This window comes from Gobio gobio (genome assembly GCF_949357685.1).
Source record: "Gobio gobio genome assembly, chromosome: 1".
Classification (NCBI taxonomy): domain Eukaryota; kingdom Metazoa; phylum Chordata; class Actinopteri; order Cypriniformes; family Gobionidae; genus Gobio; species Gobio gobio.
In genome coordinates, this window is record NC_137097.1 from 42,931,497 (window position 1) to 42,946,028 (window position 14,532).

Consider the following 14,532-nt stretch of genomic DNA (forward strand, 5'->3'; position numbering starts at 1 on the left):
ACAGCCGCTGACAAGGCTGTGATGAAGACGGTCCTACGGTAATCTTGTGTCCATATTTCGTAAGAAAGCTGCTGACCGTCAGTGCAATCAGCAAATGTTACGTAAAAGTATGACACACATTGGCTGAGGTTTCCAGTCTAAATTATAAATTTGAGGTCAGAGGCGCAAAAAAGGAGTAACATATGCAATGCATAGGGGTGCCAGTCAATTGGAGGCAAAATAATAGATTTACTAGATGTTCTATAACATCCACACATATCTAAAAGTAATTTTTTTTTTAATTATCATTTTGCAATAGGTTCATATTCAAGCCCCAAAAACACTTTAAAGCCTCAAAGCTAAATATACAACTTTTAAATCTAGACATTCCATTTTTTCCTTATCCTTTGATGACATGACCCTCTCAAATTTTGGCAAAATCTGCAATTATTTTTTCTGAAGTGCTCATGTCTGCTAACGTCTAAACCACCTGAAAAACACAGGGCGAATCAATGACTTTAATGACACTTTCATCAGTGTACAATGAATGTGGGGGTGTGCATGAATTTTATTTTACAACAGTCATTGAAAAAGTCAATCTCACAGTCACTGGCAAAATATATAATAAATATAATATAATAAACTCAAATTAAACACTTGCAATTAATAGATTAATTTTAAACAGTTCAATGGTTTAGAGATTAAGAAACATGTTTGAAAATAGAAATTAGGGCTGCACTATTTAGGGAACAAAATCTAATTGTGATTTTTCTGATAAAAATTGTGATTGTGATTTTTTTTTTTTTATCAGGTTTGCTGTGCTTGTTTTGTAGGGCTTTACAATTTGGCCAAATTTTGTAATTGTATATCAATATGGATATAAAATAATGATAATAATTATTAGTATTATTATTATTAATAAATACAAATTACTAAAAGAATGAGAAATATTACTGTTGTAATATCTCACTTTAATTTGCAAGTATAGAATTACACTACTAATAGTTATGGCTGTCTTGATTTCTTTATTTTCAAACATTAAACTATCAGAATTGTATTTTAACAGAAAAGCTTAGCGCTTCTCATTAGAACTATGTGAAGATGGTTGGCTCATGTTGTGTTCCCAAATGCACGTTAAATAGTGATAGCCAGGATTTTGATTTTTGTTTTTTAAAATGTGACATACTCAATCTGCATTAGTCACAAATTGAAACGGTTGACTGTAAAAGGCTCCATTGCGTATCTTATGAAGTTTTACCTCTTCGTCCTCTTCCATGTAGGGGTTGTAGCGTTGCTCCATCATTTCCTTCTGCCATCTCTCCTGTTCCAGCGTCTGTTGGATCAGCTGGGCAACCTCACTCTGTTCCCCTGGCTTCTCTCGGCCAATCACAAACCTGCAACACAAACACCAGCCAATCAGGTAACCTAGTGGATTAGCTGTCACTGCTGTGGTGTTTTGAGGGGGTGATGTTTAGTTAAAATATAAGGAAAAGACCCTGCATTATAAAGCCTGAAAGGCCCTCACCATCACCATCCTGATTTATGCCTTCAACTGTATTAAAAGCGACTGATTGTCAGTCAAGGTATTCCACAAAAATAAAAAAGTTATTATTAAACATGTTCTCTCCCACTACGCTTAAGCCTTGTCTATTAATCACATTTTCCATTTCCCTGCATTACAATCATAGACCATCCACGCCTAGCCAGGGCAGATTAAGAGAAAACAGGACGCAGATGCGTGAGCCACAACTATCCAATCCCTCATTTTGATTGTAGATACAACGACACAGGTCAAAGTAACAGAAAGCAGCAATCTATTTGATACACTGCATTATAAAGAAAAAATTAGAGATGATAGTGAGTCAGTGAGTATCTGACAAAATAGACCACAGAAGATAATACTGGATTAACTAGAGGATTAAAATGAACTATTTTTTTATTATTATTTAAAATGTCGAGGGGATTTTATGATCCTATGCAATATTATACAATTTTCACGAGCTATTTTTTCCATTTGAAAAAATCTATTTATAATTTTTTTAATTATTTTTCAAAAAATTAAATATTTCACATTAAAATAGAGTGAAGGCCTTTAAAATCCCCTTTTTTTTTAAATGAGAATAGTGCCATCTGGAGGTGTTAAAAAATAAAAAAACGTGTGTAATGTTGTCAATGATTGTAGATATAGAAAGACGGTTCACTCAATCCCCAATTTTCATGCCCAAAATAGCTGCCCGGAGGCAGTCCAAATATGGCCGCTGAGTGAACAGACTTTCCTTGATAGGAAATTTGATGTTGTGTAACCACCTGTATAGCTCCCTATATAAATATATAGAGAGGCTTTTGGAATCCTGTTGTTTTTTTAAACATAATTTCTTAATTTAATTAGGTTTTACATTTAGATATATATATTTAGACATTCTTAAAGACTAATTTTTGTCAAGGCTTAGATATTTTTTGTTAGATAAGTATCAGATTTTGCATTATGATTACAATCAAACATTACAATTTTGTTAGAAAGGGAACACATGGAAAGCATTAAAAATTGTGATCATTAAAAAAATAACAAAATAAGGAATGGATAGCGATAATTCAAAACACTTTATACAAACATTTTGCAATTAATTAGTATTTTACTTAGTTTAATTCAATAAAGGGTAATTAGAGACTCCTTTCCAAAAGTCGCTATGCGGGTGTCGTTTTGTTTCCTTACTTGACAGTGCCGCTGGTGTTCCTGAGGACTGATGCAGCGAAATTCTGTGTCACGCCCACCAGACTGGTTCCGTCCACCTCCACGATTAAGTCATTCACCTGGATCCTACCGAAAGGAAAAAGAACCAGGATAACAGCTCAGGGAGAAAAAAAGCACATCTGTAAAATGGCTGCTACAACTTGGGCCACGCTATTGATCAATCTCATCACTCTTTGTGTAAAGAAATTGACATTGCCAAAGAAGTAATTTATTCGGCCTGAAATAGACCTGATAGGCCGACAGCAGCAGTGAATCATTGCCCCACTTAACGAAACCACTTCTTGTATTCCAGGCCGTTAAAATGATCGACCGACCCTCTCAGTCACAAAACACGTCAAACTATCCAACCCTGTCCAAAACGGCCCCGGGCAGCCTGTTTGTCAGGGCAGCCGTAGGTTTGATTGACAGCAGAAGTACCAGGTGCCATAAAGTGAGGATGAGGTCGTTTCTGAGCGCTAAAGTCAGTCCCATTCAATATCTAGGCGCTTGGAAAGGCACATGTGGTTACAGCTCATTTCAGCATTGGCTTATTAGATTTGTATGTCTCCTGTGGCCTATAGGTTTCTAACTGTCATGGCAAAATGAGAAGGAAGACACTGCAATGCACCATGAACCTACTGACTCAAGACCGGAGAGAAATAATAACGTTATGGATTTTTATTAAGAATCATAACACTCGCTGAATCTCCTGCAATCCATCATGAGCAAAAGTGGGCTTCTCTAGGCTGAATCACTGTTATGTTTTAAAACCTCTTGAGCTTGACAGGAAGTAGAAGTAGCTTCTCCATGAACTCCATGACTCTGAGTCTGAAGATCAGATCAAGTAGATTCTACTGAATATAGATCAATATACTACAACATTCTTTCTTCCATTCATGCGTGTTGAATGAATTATCAGTCAAGCATGATGGACTTTTGTTATAAAAGGACAAAAGCATAAACGTGTTCTCATATCAGTCTAAAAAAGCATCAGCATCACAGTTTCCACTGCATGCCTATTGATTCCTCTGTGACTTTGGCATTTAATCCATTTTGTCAACTTAACTGATGAAAACAGATGTCCTGGTAGTACAGACGGACAGAAGGTAAAGGAATTCCACTTTCTTTTCACTCTTTCATATTCGTTTAAATCCATATAAATCCCACTCCTGTCCAGTAATTCTCTTACTGACCTTCTGTCTCGGTGGGCGGCTCCTCCTTCCGTCACCGTCTTGACGAAGATTCCCAGTTTTTCTAGGCCCATATCTGCACCGGCACCCATCCCGATGATACTGATTCCCAATCCGTCTTTATCTGACCGGAAGGAATCACAGTGTTATTCATGACGGGCTCATGTGTCTTGTAAATGAACACAATACCAAGCTTTAATATGCAGAAGCATAAGCAGGATTTGAGAGCTAGTGGAAGAGTGGTGAGAAAAAAAAGATAATGTCAAGCCCTAATCCTGTCCATATCAAACTTTTAAGCAGGACGACATCAAGTCTAAAGGCTGCGATGCTGTGGAAATGACTGATTTAGTTATTTATCCAGGTAGTATTATGATCAATATAGCAAAACATCATCTTTAAATCAGTGTTGCTATCGTTCACTAAAACTAAAGTTCACTTAAGTTACATAAGCACAAAACTAAAATAAAAATAAATGCCAATTCAAAATATTATAATAGTATATAAATTATAGTAAAATATACTAAAATAATGCTTTAAATCGTGAATGGGCACTTTATTATTATTATTATACATTTTATTTATCGGCGCCTTTCATGGCACTCAAGGCCACCTTACAAAGTCCACAAAAAAAACAAAAAAAAAAACAATTTCATCAAACAATAAAGACAATACAGAACTGATGACAATAACATTAAAATCACAGAAAAGCCTGCCTAAACAAATGAGTTTTAAGACGAGTTTTAAAAACTGGAAGACTTGAACTATTGCAAACTTCTACAGGAAGCAAGTTCCATAAATGAGGAGCCGCGTAACTAAAAGCTTGTGACCCTATGGAAGTTGACCCTTGCGGAAGAACAAGTGTAAGTGCAGAAGCCGATCTTAGAGTGCGGGATGGTGTGTATATATGAAGAAGATCAAGATACGAAGGAGCCAAATTATTAAGTGCTTTATAAGTTAAAAGCAACATTTTTAAATGTACGCAAATTTTAACTGAAAGCCAATGCAAATTTTGTAAAACAGTAGTAATATTTTCAGAAATGTTCAAAAAGTTTTGGTTAGAACTCGAGCAGCTGCATTTTGTAACAACTGTAATTTATGAAGAGATTTGGAAGAGAGGCTTTTAGACACCAATAACTTAATATTGGGATAATGAGCTAGGATTAGTATGTGACTAATCCTGTGACTGTAAATCTTTAGACCAGATTTTGAGATTATAATTATTTAGCAATTATAAACACATTTGATTTCAAATAATCCTCTTGGAATGGTCTTGTTCTTAGTCACTTATTTTTTAAGCCCAGCTTGAGTGTAACGTTACTTTCACCATTGCAATATCAAAACTACACAGCTGAACACAACTCCTCTGTGTACGCTGTGATATTTCACGTAGTTATTAGCTATGGTAACCACCAGACTGCTTTAGGAGAGAGGGCTCGATCCCTTACACTTTCTAATCAGCAAAAGCTGCTTACGTTACAGACCAAAACAAGCTGCTTCAGTCAGTTTGTTTAGAAACAGGAAGTTAAGGACCCTTAAGACAACATACCACACAGGCTCTAAAAACACACACAGTCTAGTAAGGGGGGTCACGAACCTTTCTCCAGCTCGACAGGGAATAGGTCCAGTCTCTCCACCCTCTTCTCCAGCTCATACTCGGCCGAAGCTGCCATGGGGTCAACATCATCATTGCGTCTGTCATAATCCTCGTTGGAGTATGTGGTGAAAACCTGGGAAAACAAAAAAGTAAAAAGCTTGAGTATGTATAGAGTCTAATTAAGCAATTCTGTTTGCTTTTATATTGCTTTTTTTATCTTGGGTTCAGACACTGATGGCAGCACATTGACTCATTGGGCAGCAATTGAATGCCCATCATTTCCAAATCACACATTAATAATAATTAAGATTGAAAAGACACCTGTACCAAGTTCTTAGAAATATAGTCTTGTATTCATGTTGGTTTCATATGGATTTGAAAAGCATTTATACTGATCAGGCATAACATTATGACAGGTGAAGTGAATAACACTGATTATCTTTTCATCACGGCACCTGTTAGTGGGTGGGATATATTAGGCAGCAAGTGAACAGTTTGTCTTCAAAGTTGATGTGCTAGAAGCAGCAAAAATGGGCAAGCTTAACGATTTGAGCGAGTTTGACAAGGGCCAAATTGTGATGGCTGTGAACAGTGGTGAACCGGCGACAGAGTCATTGGTGGCCAAGGCTCATTGATGCCCGTGGGGAGCGAACAGACAACCTACTGTAGCTCAAATTGCTCAGGAAGTTAATGCTGGTTCTGATAGAAAGGTGTCAGAATACACAGTGCATCACAGTTTGTTGTGTATGGGGCTGCATAGCCGCAGACCAGTCAGGGTGCCCATGCTGACCCCTGTCCACCACCGAAAGCACCAACAGTGGGCACGTGAGCATCAGAACTGGACCACGAAGCAATGGAAGAAGGTGGCCTGGTCTGGTGTTCCATGCTTTCTTTTACATCACGTGGATGGCCAGGTGCGTGTGCGTCGCTTACCAGGGGAACACATGGCACCAGGATGCACTATGGGAAGAAGGCAAGCTGGCGGAGACAGTGTGATGCTTTGGGCAATGTTCTGCTGGGAAACCTTAGGTCCTGCCATCCATGTGGATGTTACTTTGACTCGTACCACCTACCTAAGCATTGTTGCAGACCATGTACACCTTTTCATGGAAACGGTATTCCCTGGTGGCTGTGGCTCTTTCAGCAGATAATGCGCCCTGCCATAAAGCAAAAATGGTTCAGGAATGCTTTGAGGAGCACAACGATTTTGAGGTGTTGACTTGGCCTTCAAATTCCCCAGCTCTCAATCCAATCGAGCATCTGTGGGATGTGTTGAACAAACAAGTCCGATCCATGGATGCCCCACCCCACAACTTACAGGACTTAAAGGATCTGCTGCTAACATCTTGGTGCCAGATACCTCAGGGTCTAGTGGAGTACATGCCTCGAAGGGTCAGGGCTGTTTTGGCAGCAAAAGGTGGACCAACACAATATTAAGAATATATATGGTCATAATTTTATGCCTGGTCGGTGTATACGACAATTAATAATGATTAAAAAAGTTTAAAAAAAAATTAAGGTAAAAAAATTATAGTTTTTATTAATTCATAAATATGAATACATTTTATTTATGTACATTTATTCATTATGTGACATTCAACAACCTGCAATAACCTTGCCATGTCATAAAAATGCCAAATTATCTGATATTATCTGAATAAGATATTTAGTCCTCACAAAAACAAACAAACAACAACGACAAAAACTAGCAAAACACTCTATTATGTTCTATAATGTATAACACTACATTATAATAAAACAATCTGACATGTATATTATACATAATATACAGATGGTGTAGTTATGACATCTACCAGCAGGAGCTAACTGAGGCATGCTACTGTAACCTGACAAAACATGTCAGATTGTTGTATGGGAGATGATCATTATTTTACAGTTTCATTTGGTACTGCTAGTGGAAATTACACACCTTTAGAAAAAACTGTCCATCTTCTTGAGTAAAGATTGTTTTTCTGTAGCCCTGGGTGCCACTAAAGCAGCAGTTTTATTTATACAACTACAGTCATGCATAATGTTCTTCGTCAGAGAGACCGGGGCCATGAAACCACACAAGCATATGGGTGTATCACTGTGGGTTCATTTATAACAGTTGGGAACTACAACAATAAGCCTTGCTCCGGAAACAGAGTGCTATTCTATATAAAGCACCACAGTTTACCCATGAGCCTTTAAGCAGCATGTGTGTAAACAGGCTGAATATCTTGTGGTAAGAGTTTCCTGTTTAGAGTTGTCATTGATTTAAGCTTGCTAAAGCCCTGAGTTAAAAAAACTGTGAGATAGAGGGCAACACAATAGAGCAGAAAACAAGACAGCGATTTTTCCATTTGAACCAGATGCTGATGCCAACAAGTAAATGCTGACAAGTGAGTGAGTCGTTTGAATCATTCATTTAACAGATTTGTTCAAAAACACATCAAAAGAAGAATCTTGATGAGTGAACCATTGAAACATTCACTCAGCCCAGTCGTAAGAACAAAACTAGTGGCAGAATTATGTATTCAACAGATTTGTTTAAAAATATTAATTCAATCAGTGCTTACAGCTAAATCACAGCTGCACTGATATATGGCCATCTTTCTCATATGATATTGCTTCAATATGATTATTAAAGTAATATAATGTGATTTATTTCATGTAATGTGAGTAGTTTCATTAATTAATCAGCACATCAATTTTTTTAATTACATATTAGATTTAAGTTTTAGTCATGTTTTCTTGTAGTCATGTTGAAATCCATCCACCAAAGTTAATAATTTATTTTGAATAAGGTTTATGTCATCATTATGTCATGAATTATGTTATTTCAAACAAGGCAAAGTTTTACAGATTCAATTAAAAAAAATAGTTTTCCCATGCCCTACTGCAGTGGGAAATAATAATTATATCAAAAACTGCTGATGGAGAAAATCTACTGAGTAACGCAGTGATCAGTACCCATCTGTCTCTCCGCCAAACTTCTCTTCTTCTTGGAAAAACTACAGAAAATTCTGCACATCAGAAGTTGTGTACAGGAGGACATAATGCAGCAAAATTACAGACATTGACTTTCCCCCTAGCTTCTCTTTTCTTCTCATTTTTGTTTAGTCATTTTCAACTTCCTTAGCCCATCCCATACCACTGAGCTTGTGTCTTTCACAACCACTCCAGGGCTCCAGACTAACTTTTTTCACTAGGAGCACAGTGGCCCCCAACTGAAAATTTTAGGGGCACAATCAGAAATTTTAGGGGCGCACACCGTAAATCAACATGCTAACCAAATCTACTAATTTCCACTGTATTACTAATAGGGATCGGTATCGTTAAGATTTTAATGGTATTACTACTCTTACCGATACTGCTTATCGATCCGGTACTTTAACAGTATTCTTACCGGTTCTTTTTATTATACTTTATATATTTAAAAAACATAATTAAGAACATAATTAACATGGCTTTATAATCTGAAAAGTAAAATATCTATAGCAAAAGAAACCGCAAAGTTTGAACAAAAATATAAAACATCTATTTGTAAATGGACCAGTGTGCCGGCATTCGGAAGGTCTGCTAACATTAATATTACTTAGAAAGAACAAACCTACAAAGAAATCTAATAAAGCAATGAAATGTAAAATAACACTGCATAGTTTTCACTGTATAAATTGATAGATTAATGCTTATAAAAGCTAAAGTTATTAATTCAAGAGATGTGAATATTTTCTATTTGCCTTTTGTTCGATTCGAATTAATGGCTCAATCGTCAGCAGGTTTATTAGACGCTGCCCCTTTAAGACCGATCGAATGTAGAACTAATAGCCTAATATCATATTCTCCTATTTCTCCAAACTATTTACGCCCATTTAAGATATAAACTGTTAAAATAACTACTCTCCAATCCGGTCATTTTGACACCGGCTATTTGTTGTTTATTTGATGGTTTAGACGCGCACGCGAAGCCTAAAATATAATGTGCAAATCGGTCAATTTCGCAGCACACACACATATACCGCCTTGAAGTTGGAAACAGCGTCTCTTGCGCGGATTATTGTGCATTTAATAGCTCTTTATTATCAAACACATCCCGCCGTTTAGCAACAGTAGAGACTGCAGTTTACAACAATCACTGAATCTGACGTTTAGTTTAGGTTTAAGGAGAAATGACAGCGCAAGGCTGTAAAGGGAAGGATGTCACGCTCGACGGAACACGGCTATAGGAATAGTTTTACCTCATATCATCTTTTTTATAATTCTGGAAAGCCAAAATCGAAAATAAAATTAGATTAATATCACAGCACATCCCTAAAGTTTAAGAAGACTAAACTTTTGTGTAGTTCTCTTGGCCATCCTCACTCATTAAGCTGACTGTGGTGTTGTGTTCACTGTAGCTCCTGTGACAGTGCTCGCTCGCTTTCTCTCGCTTCTGCATTGCGAATGGCAAAAATGCATCACGGACAAATGGTTTAATATTATCTCATATAGAAACGGCTGGCAAAGATAGAATTTGCCAGACATTACGTCTATCAATTATAATTAGTAAGTGTATTTTCTTAATTTCTCCAGTACCGACAGCAGGCAAATTTACTGGTCGCACATGTGCGACTGGATGTTTTAGTCGCAAAATGCGACCATTTAGTCGCACTCTGGAGCCCTGCACTCACTTCCTCTTATTTCATCTCCCTTTTTCCATCTACTCACTCAGTATTTTCATTCTTTCATCCCTTCATTTCAAGGAATATTTCACCCCAAAAATGTTTTTTTTATTTTTTCATTTAATAAGCTGCTACTTTTTCTTTTGTGGAAAAAAAACTATACAAATTCTATATATAATTATATATAGTCTATATAATGTCTAAATAAACTGGCCATGCCAAAGTCAGTAAGTACGAATGAATCACTCAAAAGATCTGCCTCCAAAAAATGATGGTTCTTAAGTTGAACTTTCTGAGTCAGTGATTTAGTCACAGTGGTTAACAGCACACTGGAGGGGAAGATTTAGCCATGGATATCTTCAATATGAGTCTGTTTCTCACACAGAACCATCATATAGCTTGGGAAGAAAATAGCACTTAAGTCATATGGACTACTTTTATGGTGCTTTATTTGGATCTTAAAGGGTTTCTTCACCCAAAAATGAAAAATAAAATGTCATCATTTACTCACCCTCATGGCTTTCCAAACCCAGACTTTCCTTCATCTTTGAAACACAAATTAAGATATTTTAATGAAATCTGAGAGATTTCTGTGCCTCCATAGATAGCTACGGAACTGACACTTTGATGCTTCAAAAAGTTAATAAAGAGATCCTAAAACGAATCCATATAAATTCAGTCCAAATTTTCTGAAGAGACACGATCGCTTTATATAATGAACAGATTGAATTTAGGCTTTTATTCACATATAAACATTTGCTTGACTTGCGAGAATGAGCCTCATTCAAGCCTCATCAAGCAAACATGCTTGAGCTTCCTTTTACCACAACTGATGTGTGAGTTGATAAATGTTTATATGTGAATAAAAGCCTAATTTCAATCTGTTCATCATATAAAGCGATCCAGTCTCTTCAGAAAATTTGGTCTAAACCACTTCATTCATATGGAATAGTTTTACGATCTCTTTATGAACTTTTCGAAGCGTCAGTGTCAGTTGCGTACTTGTCAATAGAGGAACAGAAATCTCTCAGATTTAATTAAAATATCTTAATTTGTGTTTCGAAGATTAACTGAAAGTCTGTTCGGAAGACATGAGGGTGAAGAATTAATGACAGAACTTTTATTTTTGCGTTAACTACCCCTTTAACAGCTATGGTCACCATGAAGTGATTGGAAAGGACCAGAGAGAATATTCTTCAAAATATCCTATTTTTCCATTCCACACAAGAAAGGCTTACATGTTTAGAACGCCAGAGGAATGATAAATGATGAATGAAGTTTCATTTTAGGTGAACTCTCTCTTTAATTTCCCAAAACACCAAATAAAATTCTGTTTTCACTGACATTTCATTGACTTGATATTATCTTTCCTGCTGGAAAAACTGGGCTAAATCTGCTTAAGTTGGCTTTTTGAAAAATGGTAGCTGGTTTATTGCTTGTCCAAGGTCAACAGCTTCAACTAGCTTGAAACCAAGTCTACCAGCCATATAGACCACATAAAACCATCAGGATTTTCCAGCCCAGCTAGATTTAATATACCACATCACCATTTTATTTCTCGCTCACACCTCCGTCTCTCCTCTGGGTCACTCCTCCCTTCCTCAGATCTGCTCCATCTCTTATCTAAAAATATTCCCTGTATCTCAGTGCTGAAGTGAACAGCAGGTCGGAGCACCCTCACTGTGAATGCCATCGGCCTGCTCACATGTCTCTGTCTCCATGGCAACGGCTTGGCGATTGTGATTATGACATTGTGCCATTTCCCCCCCTTTTTCACTCTCTCCCTCCCCCTCCTCTCTCTATCCTCTCCTTCTTTTCTTTATTCCTTTCTTCCTCTTGACAGCTGTGCAAGAGGTGAGGGGCAAATCAAATGTATATTATGTATATAAAAGCATGTCTATAATGCCTGCATCATTGGGTATGCAATTTTCATTCAATTCTAGGATCTCTGGATTCCAGTAAACACAGATTGGGTCACGCATGTCTCATAGGCCAATTCAAACAGTGCAGTGCAAGTGCCATCTGTGGGTTGTTTGTCAAATGGCTAAAAGTCTGTTCCATCTCAGTTTTTTTGTCTCTTTTGGTGTCCCCCTTAAGTACCTCTTTCTCCATCTCTGACAGATGGAATGTTGGAAGGGGCGACAGAAATTCACAGGCCAGATGTGTCTGAAACACATGCATCCTCTGTGAACTCCTTTCACAGACCTGAAAAGACTTCATAGTCTTTATAAACTTCAGTCAGTGTAGAAGCCACATTAAATTTAAGGCAATGTCAATGAGTTACAATTAATTGCAAGAGTGAAGCCTCAAATCTTTTAAAAGTAGGGTCCATGAACCTCAAAGGAGTCAAAAAATGAAATAAAATAAACAAATAAAGTACTAATATAAAAGCTGTAACACTTTACACTTAGAGACACACCAAAATGAAAATTCAGCCTTTCTAAAGGTGCCATTGGAGAAGTGCTAATTAAACAACTGTTTCAGTCACTGATTTTGACCCTCCAAAACCATTTTTGGAGGCCGAAATTTAATTGCATCCCAAGTTTAATTTGTTAACATTAGTTAACATAAACTAACAATGAACAATAATTCTACAGCATTTATTAATCTCAGCATTTACTCAAATAATGTAAAAAGTTGTAAATGTTAGTTAATGCACTGTGAACTAATATGAACATTTTTATTAACTAACATTATCAAAGGATAATAAATGCTGTAAACAATATTGCTCATTATTAGTTGATGTTAGTTAATGCATTATCTAATGCTAACCAAAGAGACCTTATTGTAAAGTGTTACTAAAAATGGGAACACAAATCGAGAATTTTTTTTTTAATTAGCCGTGGCTACTGAAGACCAATTAAAACCAACTGAATGGATGATACTTCTCTCCTTCATAGCCTCATTTTCATTTTTGCCAAATGGTGTCAAGCCTGACTAAGGTTCATGTAGTCATAAGGTTTATATAGCCATTTGAGTCTTGTGGCTCACTTCCTGTCATTATTCTCACTATCAAAGACAGAAATGACAACAAATTCAGCCTGCTTGATGCACCATACTTCAAAGATATGCCATACTAACAGAAAATATCAAGCATATGACACAAAAACAATAAACAAGCTGACAGATAATACATGAGCTTGAAACCCCACATGCATAAAACACAGTTGCAGTGTGTGCATGTGGAATGCAGCTGGTTTGACTATGTGTTTTTGGCTCAGACACTCTAAACTCTCACTAGCTGGTATGCAGGGGGACAGTGCAGTGGGTTACAGTTACAGCATGCTGTTCCCCCTCCCTCACACACAAACAAACCCTCATTTCTTCTCTGCATGTCACATCACTGAAGTTAAAAACAGGAAGATGTGGAGGGTCCTTTGAGCAGCCACACACACACACACACACACACACGTAGGTCTTTCCATTAGTACATATATAAAGCTGTGTGTGTGTTCATTTTAAGTGCATGTGTGAATGTAAAAGGAGATTATCTGATGGTTGACCGCTATGGGTTTTTCAAGGGCTAATGCAGAAATATATACTGAAAATGCAGTGTTATAAATGATGGTAAATGATACATACACACATTGAGGCATAATATTTACTGTACATTTTATAATTATATTACATTTTCATCATAGATAATAAATATTTAAATTATATACATGCATGTATATAATATTATATTTATTATATATATATATATATATATATATATATATATATATATATATATATATATATATATATATATATATATATATATATATAAATATAAAATATATATTTAAATATGTATCATCTATGATTCACTGAAATTTAAAACAAAACATATAACATTAAATAAAAAATATATTTAATATTATATTTTATTAATATTATTATCTGAAAGTCATCATTATTAAGTGATAATACTTTTTTTATAATTAATTAAAAACAAAACAAATCATCATGATAAATCATTTAACAACTTATAATTTAAACTTGACTTTTTTTTTTTTACAAATACTATCCGAAAACAACTTGCAAACACAGTTCATTTTTCATAATACATTTTTTCATAATAATAATAATAATATTCATAATAATTTTTCATAATTTATTGTTTTCACAATAAATTTAAATAAAAGCGTCAATATTATTATGTCTAAAGTCAATAGTCTAAAAAATGGAAAATGGACTAAAGGTATCTTTACACAGCCGAGTTAAGGCAGCTCTAAAGTGGCTCTGTGTCTGCTCAAAATTCTGAGAAGACGCAATGCCGCATAAAAGCAGACTTAAAATAAGCTGGGTATGACCCACCTCAGTCCCTAGTCTCAAAGGCAACGCTGAAGCGGTTTTGATTCAGTGTAATTGAACGCAAACTTGTGCGACCTAAACTACGTCATTGTG

At 36.1% G+C, this 14,532-nt stretch overlaps 1 protein-coding gene across 1 annotated transcript in view; it reads right to left on the bottom strand.

Annotated features, from left to right (window-relative positions):
* Positions 1 to 14,532, bottom strand: part of ppp1r9ba (protein phosphatase 1, regulatory subunit 9Ba) — a 55,037-nt gene that overhangs the window by 11,688 nt on the left and 28,817 nt on the right. Inside the window, exons 3-6 of the mRNA XM_079827066.1 lie at positions 5,495 to 5,627; positions 3,904 to 4,024; positions 2,693 to 2,797; positions 1,238 to 1,373 (exon numbers count right to left, since the gene is read on the bottom strand). Coding sequence (XP_079683192.1) covers positions 1,238 to 1,373; positions 2,693 to 2,797; positions 3,904 to 4,024; positions 5,495 to 5,627 — 495 coding nt within the window. The remainder of the gene's footprint in view (positions 1 to 1,237; positions 1,374 to 2,692; positions 2,798 to 3,903; positions 4,025 to 5,494; positions 5,628 to 14,532) is intronic.